The sequence below is a fragment of the Brachionichthys hirsutus genome, chromosome 16 (genome assembly GCF_040956055.1).
Source record: "Brachionichthys hirsutus isolate HB-005 chromosome 16, CSIRO-AGI_Bhir_v1, whole genome shotgun sequence".
NCBI lineage: Eukaryota > Metazoa > Chordata > Actinopteri > Lophiiformes > Brachionichthyidae > Brachionichthys > Brachionichthys hirsutus.
This window is the reverse complement of record NC_090912.1, coordinates 11615518-11631455: the sequence shown is the minus strand read 5'-3', so window position 1 is coordinate 11631455 and position 15938 is coordinate 11615518. Positions and strand designations below refer to the sequence as shown.

At 50.7% G+C, this 15938-nt stretch overlaps 1 protein-coding gene across 1 annotated transcript in view; it reads left to right on the top strand.

Annotated features, from left to right (window-relative positions):
- The first annotated feature begins 2852 nt into the window (after positions 1–2852).
- ap2a1 (adaptor related protein complex 2 subunit alpha 1) overlaps positions 2853–15938 on the top strand; it is a 22059-nt gene continuing 8973 nt past the window's right edge. Inside the window, exons 1-13 of the mRNA XM_068749517.1 lie at positions 2853–3170; positions 5613–5824; positions 7059–7252; positions 8338–8467; positions 8558–8659; positions 8916–9175; positions 10381–10549; positions 11062–11199; positions 12138–12320; positions 13696–13793; positions 13875–14106; positions 14243–14431; positions 14518–14672. Of these exons, the coding sequence (XP_068605618.1) occupies positions 3104–3170; positions 5613–5824; positions 7059–7252; positions 8338–8467; positions 8558–8659; positions 8916–9175; positions 10381–10549; positions 11062–11199; positions 12138–12320; positions 13696–13793; positions 13875–14106; positions 14243–14431; positions 14518–14672 (2129 nt within the window). The 5' untranslated portion in view covers positions 2853–3103. The remainder of the gene's footprint in view (positions 3171–5612; positions 5825–7058; positions 7253–8337; positions 8468–8557; positions 8660–8915; positions 9176–10380; positions 10550–11061; positions 11200–12137; positions 12321–13695; positions 13794–13874; positions 14107–14242; positions 14432–14517; positions 14673–15938) is intronic.

Genomic DNA, 15938 nt, shown 5'->3' with positions numbered 1-15938 from the left:
CTTCTTCGTCGGTCCTCCTCCTACTTCCTCTTCCACTTCCGCTTCTTCTTCTTCTTCTTCTGGCGCTTTGCAGACAGCCTTAAAGGTGAATTATCACCACCTGCTGGATTAGAATGGAAATGAATAGATAAAAAACTGCTGTTCTGAGCAGTCGGGCTTGTTTGTTTGACAGGTTTTACGAAAGTTAATTGTTGACAAAGTGGAAAATGCATCACGGCAGACCTTAAACCTGGGGGGGGGGGGGGGGGTCAGGTTTTGGGGACCAGAGGATTTCATCTCTGCTTTTTGGGGACAATGTTGTCCTGTTGGACTCATCCTGCCTGGACCTTGAGGACCGGTGTCATTTGCAGCTGAGTGCGAGGCTAGGGGGATCACTACGCTCTCTAAGTGAGATTACCTATTTGGGCTGTGTTCTTGACAAATACCTGTCTGGCGATAGTATGGCAACTAAGGTGATCAAAAAAGTCAATCAAAGAACAAGATTTCTGGGCAGAATGTCTTTTGTCTCCGGACGCTTGCTGGAGCCTCGTTCAGCCCCTCTTTGACTATGCTAGCACCTCCTGGTACTCAAACATCAAAGTGTCCCTGAAAACCAGGCTCCAAACCTCCCAAAACAAACTGATTCGGCTACTCCTCAATCTGGGGCCCATGACCCACCTTCTCCCTGGACATTTTGCTAGCCTAAAATGGCTCAAAATGGAATTGGCATTTAAAATAGTCAATGCAGCTCAAACAACAACCTGATTACACCCTCCTACAGGACTAACATGGGTAAATCATCTTTTTATAATACTGCCCCCCAAGGGTGGAACGGTTTGACTCCTGCCCTCAAAACATGCACCTCTTTGGCCTCCTTCAAAACGGCCCTAAAAATACACCTTTCAGGGGGGCAGAAACGGAGATAGTCATCACGACTCTCTCCGGATCAAACCCCCCCCCCCCCCCCACCCCCTCTTGTCCACCTACGTTGTACATATTAAGTGTCTTTGTAATTTATTGTCATTTTGCATCTGTGGTGTAAAATTATTTTTATTTTATTTTTCTAGTGTTATTTTGCATCAATTGAGTAATTTAATATTAGTTTTATTTGTATTATTAATTGTCGATGATTTATGTACGAAGGACTTTCAACGGAAACAAGACCGCAAGAAATGCTCCTCTTAGACAGGATGTTTGACTGTATTTGTACTGTAATACATACTACTGTGTGACTGTACTTGTACTGTAATACATGCTACTGTGTGACTGTACTTGTACTGTAATACATGCTACTGTTTGACTGTACTTGTACTGTAATACATGCTACTGTTTGACTGTACTTGTACTGTAATACATGCTACTGTGTGACTGTACTTGTACTGTAATACATGCTACTGTTTACTGTACTTGTACTGTAATACATGCTACTGTGTGACTGTACTTGTACTGTAATACATGCTACTGTTTACTGTACTTGTACTGTAATACATGCTACTGTTTGACTGTACTTGTACTGTAATACATGCTACTGTGTGACTGTACTTGTACTGTAATACATGCTACTGTGTGACTGTACTTGTACTGTAATACATGCTACTGTGTGACTGTACTTGTACTCTAACATTCTATCTAATAAATAGATTCATCATCATCAGGATCAGCACCTCCAAATGATCGGTCCTTTCCGGGTCGGTGGCGAGTCTCAAACTCCTCCACTTGAGTACCTCGGTGATTGATCACGAGTACGGGAAGGAAGGAAAGCAAATGATGAAGTCAGGGTGAGCGTTGGGTAACCCCTGGTACATGGGGGGCATTCTCCCGGGTCTCCCTGGTTCTCTGGGTTCTTTGGGTTCTCCCCGGTTCTCTGGGTTCTTTGGGTTCTCCCCAGTTCTCTGGTTTCTCTGGGTTCTCTCTGTTTTCTCTGGGTTCTCCCCGGTTCTCTGGATTCTCCCCGGTTCTCTCTGGGTTCTCCCCGGTTCTCTGGGTTCTCTCTGGGTTCTCCCCGGTTCTCTGGGTTCTCCCCGGTTCTCTGGGTTCTCCCTGGTTCTCTGGTTTCTCCCCGGTTCTCTCTGGGTTCTCCCTGGTTCTCTGGGTTCTCCCCGGTTCTCTCTGGGTTCTCCCCAGTTCTCTGGGTTCTCTCCGATTCTCTGGGTTCTCTCCGATTCTCCCCGGTTCTCTCTGGGTTCTCCCCGGTTCTCTGGGTCCTCTCCGATTCTCTGGGTTCTCTCCGATTCTCCCCGGTTCTCTGGGTTCTCAGCCTCCTCTATTGTCCACTGGGTGAATGTGGGCCCTGTCTGGCTTCCATGTTGCTCTGACACAAGGCAAACTGGCGACTCGTCCGTGGCGTGAGGTCCAGCAGCCCCCCCCCCCCCCCCCCCCCGAGGACACTGCTCCACTCATTCCGTGCTCGACGTCGACACAAACACGCTGATGACGTCATGCTGAGTCTGCAGTTTAAACTGCATGACGCAACAACAACGGAAAGCATTCAGGACTGTCCGGTGAACGGAAGCGTCTCTCCGTGTCCCGTGTCCGGCCGCACGTCGGATCGATGAGCTGCAGACTTCGATCACACTAGAGAATGAACGTGTGCGTGCACGATCCCGCCGCGCGTTCCCGTTTCGGATTCTGTCACGAGCTTTAGCCGAGCCGGGGCGCGGATCGCGGCCATCAGTCACGGGGGGACTTGTGATCGGTACGGTGCGGCGGAGCAGGCCGATCGGCTCGGAGGACTGACGCGTTGCGGCCAGCCGCCGATGCGCTCCGTTATTTGAATGCTAAAGCTATCCGGCTAGCTGTCGAGCTAGCTTCACGGTAACCCGACGCTGATCGCCGCCGCGTCGACCGGAGAGGGAAACGCGGTGTTTAGGACATCCTGCAGCGGCTAGCGCCGAGGCGGTCACCGGAGCATTAGCTCGTCATAGCCGGCGGAAACGTCCCGGATAACGGGGCTAACGCGTCCTGCTGCCGGTTGACCCACCGACAACTAGCTAATCAAGCTACCGGAGCCGGACACGCAGTCACCGGGCGGCACCGAAGAGCTAGCTAGCGGCTAACGGACGCTCCCGCCGACCGACGTTCATTTCCACGGAGAAGGCCGCAGCGGGGACGGGGAGCCGCCGACATGCCGGCGGTGTCGAAGGGAGACGGGATGCGGGGATTAGCCGTGTTCATCTCCGACATCAGGAACTGTGAGTCGCTAAATCCGGTGTCCGTGATCGATAATCTGACTGTGTGCGCGTGCGTGCGTGTGTGTGCGCGCGTGTGTGTGTGTACAGTGTGTATTATATTCAGAATACATTGCTACACATTCAAATAGTCTGGATCAATTGTGGAGTTGTAACCCCCCCCTTATTTAAACTGGATCGATAGTTCTACCATCACGTGGTTTATCAGTTTATCAGCATGTTCCCTCAGCAGCTGTCAGAAAGGTCAGAATGTTTAGGACTGACCCGGTGAGGCCCGGTGCTCACTGTCCAATGAGACCCAAACTGATCATGCAGTATTGATCAGTCGATCGGTGAGATGCATCAAATATTACAGCAGGTCATGTGACCCCACCCGGCGGTTTGACCAGTGGAACGGAACCCGCTGAACCCGGATGTTCTGAACGGGATCATTAGGCAAGCGGCGTGGCTAGTAACGAGCCGGTGGTTCCGGTATCAGACCCCGGGCTCGACCCCTGACCTCTAAACGAAACGGGAGCCTGTTCAAAGCCCTTTTGATCACTTGTCTTGCAAAGCTTTGATAACGATCAAACGACGTCGTGAAGCGAAAGTCTTTAAAACGATTCTCTTTGATCCTTTGGAACTCCCTCGATGCTGTGGGGGGGGGGGGACCCGGCAGGGACCCGGCAGGGACCCGGCAGGGACCCGGCAGGGGCCCGGCAGGGACCCGGCACCCTGGCTCTCTCTTCCATCGTACTTTGGTTGAGGCCATTCTGCCTCGTCGGTCTCTTAGAAACTTCTTCTTTCAATATTTGGACCTTGAGCTACATTTGGTACAGCAGCCTTTATTTACAGGGACAGAGGTCAAACGTGGCCCGTGGTTCTTTACCAGGTTAGCACACACGCACGCACACGCACACGCACACACACACACACACACACACACAGGTCTTCTCTAGAGCTGTCGGGTTCCGGGGCTGTCGCTGAGCAACACAAACATCCAGCTCCCTCCCATTGGGTTTGGGTCTGGACTCTGGCTCGGCCCCTCCAGAACCTTGACCTGCTTCTGACCGGAGCCGCTCCTCGCTGGTCCGGGCTTTGTGCTTCGGGCCGTCGTCGTGTTGGAGGACCCAACAACCCGTCTTCCATGCTCTGACTGGCTTTTGTTGCCCAAAATCTCACAACACATGGCCCCCGGTCGTCCCACCCCCTGTGCAGAAAAACACCCCCAAACCAACCAGTGGGTCCGGCAGCAGTCGCCCACTGGAGGGTGAATGCGTGTGTGAATGTGTGTGAATGGGTGAATGTGTGTGTGAATGGGTGAATGCGGGGCCTCATGTAAAGCGCTTTGAGCAACGCAAAGGTGGAAAAAGCGCTTTATAAGTGCAGAACATTTATAAATGGAATATACGTATGCAAATATCACCGAGTTGTGGGTCAGCGGGGGTTGACGGATGATGACCCTTCCTTGGATAGAGCTGACTCGGGTTCGTCTTTAATCATCCATTTGATCGTTTTTTCTCTTCTGACAGACGCGCACGTGAAGGAAGTATTGAACGCGTCACCATTTTTCTCAGTAAATATCTTTCCAAAGTTGACGGGGAAACTTTCACCAAATGTCATGCCAAGAAATCAAATCTTAGATGTCCATGAGTTCTGTGTAGTAGAATAGAATGACCCGAGGAAACGGTACTGAACACTGAATTGTGTTTAATACTTTGTACGGTGCTTCCACACAGTCGTCAAAGTCTTCACATTTTCATGAGCCTCCTTTTAGAAGTCTGATCTTGAGTTCTGTTCAAGCAGCTTTTTCCTTCCTTGAAAGCGAGTGAGTTTCCTTGGCTGCGTGTTTGGGATCATTGCCTTGCAGAAATGTCCGCCCTCGTTTCATCCTTATCGTCCTGGCAGATGGCGGCAGCTTTTAATGAAGAAGGTTTCAGTAAATCTTCTTAATTCAGTTCCAAACGTGGTGTATATTTCACAATATTTCACAGCACACTTTAAAAAAGCTTGAGGATGTGTTTCCTTCAGCGGTGGAGTCTTGCGAGGTGAGCGTGCCTCCAGGGCTGTGGCTGTTGAGCGTGCTACTTGGATTATTTGAGAATAATTCACCTGCTAGTTCCGTGTCTTTACGAAGTTCTCCACAAACGGTCCTTTCCCCTTGGACAACTCTTCCGATAATTGAATATAATTTTGATTCCTCTGTCAGAAGACCTTTGATGAGCATCTGGTCATGTCCAATTTATGGTAAAATGATGTTTCCACTGCCCCAACAGTGCTCACTGGAGTTTTCGGTCCCTCTGCAAGCAGTAGGTTTAGCAATAAGGTTGTTAACGATAGTCTCGCAATTAACTCACAAGTTTCCTTTGATTTTAAACTCAAATATTCAACTGCTTTATTTTTAAGTCTTTGTCAATAATGTCCATATTTAAATTTTTGTCATTGTACTACTTGCTTTCCTTTTAGGTAAGAGCAAGGAAGCAGAGATCAAACGTATCAATAAAGAGCTGGCCAACATCCGTTCCAAGTTTAAAGGGGACAAAGCTCTGGATGGCTACAGCAAGAAGAAGTACGTGTGCAAGCTGCTCTTCATCTTTCTGCTTGGCCACGACATCGACTTTGGGCACATGGAAGCAGTCAATCTTCTGAGCTCCAACAAATACACAGAGAAACAGATCGTAAGTCTTCTGCCGCTTCCATTTTGTGTGTTGGAACTTGTGTGGGCCTGTAGTTGAAACGGATATTTCACAAGTGACTAAGTCACCAATGCGTCTTTCCCATTTGACTTCCTTAATTACCCTCGCCGAAGCGGAAGCGAGGGTATTGCGTTTGTCTGTCCGAGGGCATAACTCAAAAACTAGTGACCCAATCGACTTGAAATTTTTACACAAGCAAGGTTCTGTCTGTGGCTCGGTCCTCCCCGAGAATGGCGTTGATTCGGATCTGGATCCAGATTCCAGAATTATTTTTACATCTGGAATTGTGCCTGTGCTGTAAACTGTCACTTTAAGAGGGAGGGACACAAATGGCATGATGGGAAAAAGAGTCCAGAAGGACTCTTGTAGTACGTTCCGGAGCAGCAAGCTAGAGCAGGTTTGGCCCCTTTGATCCGGAAGCCCTGTTTACTGTCTCACAAGATCCAATAGTCTTTTGGAGGCGGGGTCTGCAATCTCTGATTGTCCTTCTAGTTAGTTGTTGCAGTGAAGTTTACTTGTTTTGCACGACTCATTCAGACAGACCCCAATTCCAATGAAGTTGGGATGGCGTGTGAAATGTTGTATTCTGTTCTTATTTCCAAGTCCTTTTCAACCTACGTTCAATCGAATACACGACAAAGACGAGACATTTAATGTTCAAACTGGTAAACTTTATTCTTTAATATATTCACTCATTTTGAGTTGAGAGCTGGGACGGGCACATTTATCACCTTTCCTTTGAACAACGCTCGATAATTTTGTGATGTGTCTGTAGTTCTATGTTTTTTGTATCTTAGTCATTACTGTTACGTGTTGGACGACTTCACAGAAACACGTTCCTCGTTGAGAATGGCAGTAAACACCTTCTGATTCTAAGCGTTTGCGCACCGAGGACGTTCATTGTTGATGCTCTGTAGATAGAATTCTTTCCATTTCTTGCTTGATGTACAACTTGAGTTGCTCAACAGTCCAGGGAAAGAGAGAAACCAACTAATCCGGCCGAGCCTCTGCATTAGAGGTTATAAGAAGTGCTGCTAAATATCGATTTCTGTTTCTGTCGGGCTGCTCATCTATGCACTCGTTTCAGGTTCACGCATACTGAAGGTTTCCGTGGATCCCGGTAACTCCCGTTTCACTCCTGAAATGGCTGGAGCTTGGCTTGGCGTGCCGGTGCCGTTTATTTACCTTCTTTTTTCCTCATCTCGTGCTCGTCCAGGGCTACCTGTTCATCTCAGTGCTGGTAAACAGTAACAGTGAATTGATCCGTCTGATCAACAACGCCATTAAGAATGACCTGTCCAGCCGCAACCCCACCTTCATGTGCCTGGCACTTCACTGCATTGCAAATGTGGGGAGCCGTGAGATGGCGGAGGCCTTCGCCAGTGAGATTCCCCGGATTTTGGTGGCTGGGTGAGTTGAATTCTGCGTCTCTTCGGTTTGAGTACGGCAACATTTGCAGTAAAATAAGAATTTCGAGGACTTTCTGGATCCCGAGTTGGGATTTCTTTTGACTGTGCCAGGAATGTAGATCTTCTGATGTTAAATTCAAACTAAATGTGAGGCTGCGTTCTCGCGTGGCGCGATCACATACACACTCGATAGAGAATGATAACCCCTCATCCAGTCATGAGTTATTTACATAAGGAATTTCCAACTGCTTTCCGATAGTGACTGCATTTTATAATTGACTGGACTCAAATGCCAAGCTAACAATGACATAGCATGTTGACCTTTATAGGAGCTAGAGACGTTAGCCATTCCAATTCACAGACTGTACTCTCCAAATTCTGATTCTCCCTCACCTGGGACAATCGGATTACCTCGCGTTGTTCCTTTTGCCCAAGTACACACGACTCACCAAACACACGAAGCCTCAGAACACTCAAAATACGCCTAGACTGAGGTAAACCCCTTTTTCAACACATTGGGTGGAGCACATTTGGTCTCCCTTCTAGGTCTCCCTGCTGGGGCTCGTGTCCTCCAGCTCGGTTTACGTCTCCCTGCCAGGTTAGAAAGAAAGAACTTTGTCATGTGGATGCGGTTCACACACACACACAACGAAATGTCTTTTTCGCCCTGCTGTGGGCCCCCCCTAACAATCCAGACACTGAGTAGGGGCCCCGTGGCACGTGTGGAGCGGGCACCGCCAGCCCAGCCACATGTTGGTTGAGCTGGGACTAGAACCGGTGACCGTACTTTCGGTGTTGACCATAGGAGAGAGTAGGAACGTAGATTTACCGGTAAATCCGGTAAACCCCCGCCCATTTGTTTCAAAAAACGATCTCCACCGCTCTCTTGGTTGTGTTGAGCCCCCGATGCGTCATTGTCATGACCCTTCTCAGTTCTACCGACGGTATCATTTGTGTCAGAAGATGATGGCTTTGATCTTTCGTCCCGGTCGACTTCGGAGGCTTGATGGATTAAACGACGTTTCTTTGCGTGCCGGAACCGGAGCCCGTGTTGTGATCTCGTTTTGTGTATGCGACGCGCCGCAGGGACACGATGGACAGCGTGAAGCAGTCGGCCGCTCTGTGTCTGCTGAGGCTCTATAAGACGTCTCCTGACCTGGTTCTGATGGGCGAGTGGACATCGCGCGTGGTGCACCTGCTGAACGACCAGCACATGGTGAGCGTGGCGTGCACGTCCAGTTAGCGGCGTGTTGCTACCCGCGTTCACTCTGCGGACTTTACGAATGAGCTTCTGTTGGCTTCTCAGGGTGTTGTGACGGCAGCCATTTCTCTCATCACCTGTCTGAGCCAGAAGAATCCAGACGAGTTCAAGACTTGCGTTTCTCTGGCCGTTTCTCGACTCAGCAGGGTACGTGTCCGTAATGAACCGTCAGCCGTCTCCTCAAGCTTCAGGGGGGGTCTGGCCGTTTTATCGCAGGGGTCGCCTTTCGCGGTAAACGGGAGACGCATGCCCCGATCGGTATCAAAGTTAGCTGAAGTCTGTCTTCAGCTCGCGTTAAGGAAAAGAAGAAGAAATAAAAAAGTAACTGTAACTTAGCGACGGTAACTTGGCGGTGTCCTGCAGAGGTTCCGTTCTGACTGAACGCTTGCGTTCGCTTCTCCAGATTGTGTCGTCAGCCTCCACCGACCTCCAGGACTACACCTACTACTTTGTCCCGGCGCCATGGCTCTCCTGCAAGTTGCTGCGCCTGCTGCAGTGCTACCCCCCGCCAGAAGATGGCGCTGTCAAGGGCCGTCTGGTTGAATGCCTGGAGACCATCCTCAACAAGGCCCAGGAGCCGCCCAAGTCCAAGAAGGTTCAGCACTCCAATGCCAAGAACGCCATCTTGTTTGAAGCGATCTCCCTGATCATCCACTACGACAGGTCAGAACCTTTACGAGTCCGTGTGCTCAGGTGAGCATCAGAACCTGCATCAGAACCTTTAAGAGTCCGTTTGCTCAGGTGAGCATCAGAACCTTTAAGGGTCCGTTTGCTCAGGTGAGCGTCAGAACCTTTAAGGGTCCGTGTGCTCAGGTGAGCATCAGAACCTTTAAGGGTCCGTGTGCTCAGGTGAGCGTCAGAACCTTTACGAGTCCGTGTGCTCAGGTGAGCATCAGAACCTTTAAGGGTCCGTGTGCTCAGGTGAGCATCGGAACCTTTACGAGTCCGTGTGCTCAGGTGAGCATCGGAACCTGCTTCAGGATGAACTGATTCAGCCATTTCCCCTCATTCTGACCAACATTCACTCATATTTTTTGTTTTAGTGACACAGCAAACGTCTCCGTTGTTCACATCTTAAAAACAAAACGAGTTTTTGGTGTTGCAATAACAAACACCAACAAACACGATGCTCCGTCCCACGGCGCATCGTGATGCTCCGCCCCACGGCGTGGACGCCCCACGGTGCATCGTGATGCTCCGCCCCACGGCGTGGACGTCCCACGGCGCATCGTGATGCTCCGCCCCACGGCGTGGACGCCCCACTATCGGTCTGCTCCAGTAGCACAGGTCTCCTCAGCTAATGACTTCATCTTTTTCGGTCGCTGAAGCGGTGGCTTTCGTTGTAGTATCACGGCTCATACTCGTGTGTGTGTGTGTGTGTGTGTGCGTGTGTGTGTGTGCGTGTGTGTGCGTGTGTGCGCGTGTGTGTATGTGTGCGTGCGTGTGTGTGTGTGTGTGCGTGTGTGCGCGTGTGTGTATGTGTGCGTGCGTGTGTGTGTGTGTGTCCGTGTGTGCGTGTGCGTGTGTGTGTGTCCGTGTGTGCGTGTGCGTGTGTGTGTGTGCGTGCGTGCGTGTGTGTGTGTGTGTGTGTGTGCGTGTGTGTGTGTGTGTATGTGTGCGTGCGTGTGTGCGTGTGTGTGTGTGTGCGTGTGTGTGCGTGTGCGTGTGTGTGTATGTGTGTGTGTGTATGTGTGCGTGTGTGTGCGTGCGTGTGCATGTGTGCGCGTGTGTGTGTGCGTGTGTGTGCGTGCGTGTGTGTGTGCGTGCGTGTGCGTGCGTGTGCGTCACAGAAACATGGTTTGGGTTTGCGTGTGAACGTACCGCGTTGAACGTGCTGCTTCACATCCGGCTGTCGTTGCTCTCCGCAGCGAGCCGAATCTTCTCGTGCGCGCCTGTAATCAGCTGGGACAGTTTCTGCAGCACAGAGAGACGAACCTGCGCTACCTGGCCCTGGAGAGCATGTGCACGCTGGCCAGCTCCGAGTTCTCCCACGAAGCCGTGAAGACGCACATCGAGACGGTCATCAACGCCCTCAAGGTGGGACGCGAACCCGACTGCAAAGACGACTAAGAACATGTTTGCCCCTCGCTGACTGTCTGCCCCTCTCCGACTGTCTGCCCCTCGCCGACTGTCTGCCCCTCGCCGACTGTCTGCCTGTCCTGCCCCTCTCCGACTGTCTGCCCCTCTGACTGTCTGCCCCTCTCTGACTGTCTGCCCCTCGCCGACTGTCTGCCCCTCGCTGACTGTCTGCCCCTCGCTGACTGTCTGCCCCTCGCTGACTGTCTGCCCCTTGCTGACTGTCTGCCCCTCTCTGACTGTCTGACTGTCTGCCCCTGGCTGACTGTCTGCCCCTCTCTGACTGTCTGACTGTCTGCCCCTCTCTGACTGTCTGACTGTCTGCCCCTGGCTGACTGTTTGCCCCTCGCTGACTGTTTGCCCCTCGCTGACTGTCTGCCCCTCGCTGACTGTCTGCCCCTGTCTGACTGTCTGACTGTCTGCCCCTCTCCGACTGTCTGCCCCTCGCTGACTGTCTGCCCCTGTCTCTGCAGACCGAGCGGGATGTGAGCGTTCGCCAGAGGGCGGCCGATCTTCTCTACGCCATGTGCGACCGCAGCAACGCTAAGCAGATTGTCGCTGAGATGCTGAGCTACCTGGAGACGGCCGACTACTCCATCAGAGAGGAGATGGTGAGCGCTGCTCCCCCTGACGATAGACCGCCCACCCTGCAGCGACGCACCGTGGTGCAGACGTGAAGCTGTTTTTGCCTCCAGAACCGGACGACGCCTCATTATCCAGGGAATTATGAATTCTCTTAGGCCTGTCATATAAAGAAAGATGAGGCTCTTCCTGCCATTAGTCGAGACAAGGTCGTACAAGGTCACGACGACCCAGAGCATTCCAGCCAGTCCAGACCCTGACCCTCCAGAGATGTGGCTCGGCCCGGAGGAGTCACGTTCTCAGTGTTTGGTTGGACGAGGAAATGATGAAGAATCTAAAATATTTCTTCTTCCTTCTGTTCCATTATTTAGAAAGTGCAATCAGCAAACGAGAGTTTGAATGTACATGAAGTAATGCTGCAGTATTTATTCTGAGCGCTTTACTGGCTGCAGGATAACTGTGTTCTGTCATTAGTGAGCAATGCAAAGAGAATGGAAGGTGCGTCAGACTTTCCTTTAGGCCAGGGGTGGGCAAACGTTTTGACTCGCGGGCCACAATAGGTTCTAAAATTTGGCAGAGGGGCCGGACCAAGAACGGATGGATGGAGTATTTGTGTGAGCTAAATGACTAAATGACACATGAAAGCTATTGCATTAAAGGATTTGGCCTTTTACGGGTAGCATTACAGGGAAAAGGTAAAAGGAATGAGGTTTAATTATAATACAATTATATTTAATGATATAATTTGGACAAGTTTGGCGGGCCGCATTAAAAAGACCAACGGGCCGCATATGGCCCCCGGGCCTGGGTTTGCCCATGTCTGCTTTAGGCTGTCTGAGCAGCGAACGATCTGCAGCAGCCTTCCTGCCTCGCTGAACGGGAGGCGAGCGCTGCCAATCGGCTATGCAGATACAATGCAACTGGACTCATTGATGAACGACCACTGACGGGTGCCTCCCTCATCCAGGTGCTGAAAGTCGCCATACTTGCAGAGAAGTACGCCGTGGATTACTCCTGGTATGTGGACACCATCCTGAACCTCATTCGCATCGCGGGCGACTACGTCAGCGAGGAGGTGTGGTATCGCGTCATTCAGATCGTCATCAATCGAGACGACGTGCAAGGCTACGCTGCCAAGACGGTCTTTGAGGTACCGGCAAATCTCTTTTGTCAATAAATGTGAAAGGAGCGTAACGTTTTGATAAAGTTTTCATTTGAGGCACACGGTGCATTCATGACAAACCCCTTATAACTATATAACAGCACTTATATAAACACGTTTATAACCATTGTGTTTGCAATCAGCAAAATTACCACCAAATGTTTAATCGCACACCTTAATTATTAGCACGTTTATAACCTGCACTTTGGGACCCATTTTTAGCTGCCACCCACCTTGATCTAGACTGCACCCCTGTTCGTGAACACGGAATGTACTTCAGGCCCATCGCTGGTATCGACGCTGCTGTCGTTGCCGTGATCCAGAATGTCCAAGACAAATCCGGCTTTAATGGGATTTAGCTGAAACGTACCTCCTCCAAGGAGGGATAGTTCTCTATTGTATGCGTTCCTGCTCAATGGCCCACCCCTCTAAGGGTGCGTTCACACCGCGAAGTTTGCTCCCTTTTAAACGGACCAGGGTTCCTTTCCTCGGATAATCCGCTCCGTTTGGGCCAGTGGGAACGCGCCTCCGGACTCTGGAGAGGATCAAAAAAGTCCACCTGAAAAGGAGGGTCTCGGTCCCTTTGGGCGGAGCAAAGGACGGAGCAACGTACGTAGTGACGCGCTACGCGGTGCGTCTCCGGAAGAGGAAGTACAGCGAGTACTCCAAGCTGCTCCAAAAAAAATAAAAGTGGCGAAATATGTACTGCTGTGTGTATATTTCATTGACTAAATATGCGTTATAATACTTTAATATTTTGTTCAGAACCAGCTACGTATCACCGGTAACTGACGCGACTTCTCCCCGCAGCTCCACGGTGCTTTAACGGTCCGGCGCAGAGCGGAGAATCAGCAGATCGGCAGCGATAGTTTCTCACTCCGTTGTTCTGATCCGGAGACTTTACGGATCCCAGAGACTTTGTGTTTGTTAAAAACGACTAGCGTTGTGTAACATTTATGATTTAGGCCAGAACTAAATGAGATTCCCTCCCTTAAGGAGCAGCAGCCGTAACGACGCACTCAAAAAAAAAACATGGGAGAGGGCGGGACTTCCCCTTCTACTTTGTCCAATCGACGAGCGCCCTTTTCAGCCACGCGACGTTGCGCCGAAAGTTAGTTCCGTGAAGAAATCACGGTGTGAACGCAGACCTTTCAACGAATTATAGATGCAGGAATTTGCTCCCAAAGGAACTGAGTCCTCTTGGCGCAGTGGGAAAGCACCCTGAGTGTCATAGAAGTATTTTGACTATCTGCTCATCCTGCCGCGTCGTGAGGGAGGACACTAGTGGCTGGGGGGGATGATGGAAGTACTTTATTGTCCTTACACACAGTGATGCTATAACGGCACCCCTTTGTGCTCCAAGGCGCTGCAGGCCCCCGCCTGCCACGAGAACATGGTGAAGGTCGGAGGCTACATTTTGGGGGAGTTTGGAAACCTCATCGCTGGCGATCCCCGCTCCAGGTACGTTTGGTTAGAACTCCCCTGGCATTTCGGCGGCCCCTTGTTAATGATCAATAATAATTGTGCTGTCCTTTCATCCAGCCCCTTGGTCCAGTTTAACCTTCTCCATTCCAAGTTCCACCTGTGTTCCGTGCCAACGCGTGCTCTGCTGCTGTCAGCCTACATCAAGTTTATCAACCTGTTTCCAGAGACCAAGGTCACAATCCAAGAGGTTCTGCGCTGCGACAGCCAAATTCGGAACTCCGATGTGGAGCTCCAGCAGCGTGCCGTCGAGTATCTTAAGCTTTCTTCCATTGCTAGCACCGACGTCCTGGTTAGTTTTCAAGTTGACCTATCCAGACACTGAGCACTCTGAAGCGGCTCAAGGCTTTCCAGAGCCCTGTCGGTCAGATTTTGTCATCACTTTCTTTCCGAATCTACAACCAAACCCTTGTTGCCTTTTACGTCAGGCCACTGTCCTGGAGGAGATGCCTCCTTTCCCAGAGAGGGAATCGTCAATCCTGGCTAAGCTGAAGAAGAAGAAGGGGCCTGGTGCTATATCTGTGACGGAGCTGGAAGACAACAAAAGGGAGGGCGGGGAGGTGAATGGAGGGAGCGATCGGACCCCAGACGCGGCAGCCATGGCTGCCTCTAATGCCGTAAGTAAAGTGCATACTTGATTTCACCTGACTGTGTGCACACAGACCCTGGCAGGGTGCTACATGCCTGTGTTGTTTTTGAACAGTCGACCCCATCGCCTTCGGCTGACCTCCTGGGTATTCGCTCTGCTGCACCCGTTGGTGCTGCTCCAGGCAGCTCTGGCAGCCTACTGGTTGATGTTTTCTCTGAGGCGGGGCCTGCTGCTCCTGCTTCTGCCGTGAATGACGATGGCTTCTTAAGGTAAAAGGTCATCCCCGAATGAGTGTATCGAGAGTTGCGAGCCTGAGACGGCAGCACTATATAACATTAAATAGCAGTATTTCAAGGACTCCTTTGCAGAGGTACATGTATGAACTGAATATACATTTGCACCCGTCACCTGTGGTTCCCTTGGTGGGCGTGGAGTCCAGAGTCGTTTTCTGTTTTGATCAACCCATGGTGAGCCCCCTGATTTGAGCGGTGATATCTGAAGAAATCTGACCTACAATTTGATATTGTCATGACAGATACCTATTCTTGATTGAGAAATATGAATCTCTGTTTGAAGTCTTTATCCGTGTACCGAGTAACGGAATGTTCCCAAGAGTGGAGAGAATTAGAGGATCAGCCGTAACAAGATGACCGCATACCTGATGTTGTGTAGGTTCCGCTTTTGCTGCCTAAAGAGCCCTGTCCTGTTCGGCGCTATCTGGACCCAAGACATTAGAGGTGGTTCTTTTAAGTCTTTGAAGTTGTGGGGTGCTCTGTGGTCCAGCACATCCCACAGGTTCTAACGACACAATTCACGTTCCTCAAACCTTTCCTGAACCGCTCTTTCTTTGTGCCACGGCGCGTTCTCCTGCTGGGGGAGGTTACTGTCAGGGAGAACAGTTTCAATGGGGGGTGTACATAGTCTCTAACGATGCTGGGGTGGGTGGCACATGTCAAAGTGACTTCCACGTGGATGACGGGATCCAGGGGTTCCGGGCACACTGCTTCTTCCCATAGTGCATTCTGGTGCCATGTGTTCCCTAGCTGAGCAAAACATACGCAACAAACTGCGATCTGTGTATTCTGACACCCGTCGACCAGAACCAGCATCTTGAGGTACCGTCTGTTGGATTGGACCACACAAGCCAGCCTTCATTCCCCACGTCCATCAATGACACCTGGCTGCCCATGGCTCTGCCGCCGATTCACCGCTTTACCTTCCCTGGACTCAGTTCGATTGATACTGACCACATCATACATGGAGGTTCTCTGACCCGGACGTGTATCCATCAGAATCGGGTCTTTGTCAAATTCAGATTTGTACACTTGCACATTTCTCTTTCACATCACAGATTAACTTCGAGGGCAAAATGTTCACTTGGCCTAATATAATCCTCCCAGGGTTCCTCCCACCCAACGGGTGCCATGATGGAGATAATCAGATAATCAACCTGTCAGTGGTTTTACTGTTATGGCTGATCGGGGTATACTGTTAACCAAGCATCTAAGGCAGTGCTTCTCAATTATTTTCTGTTG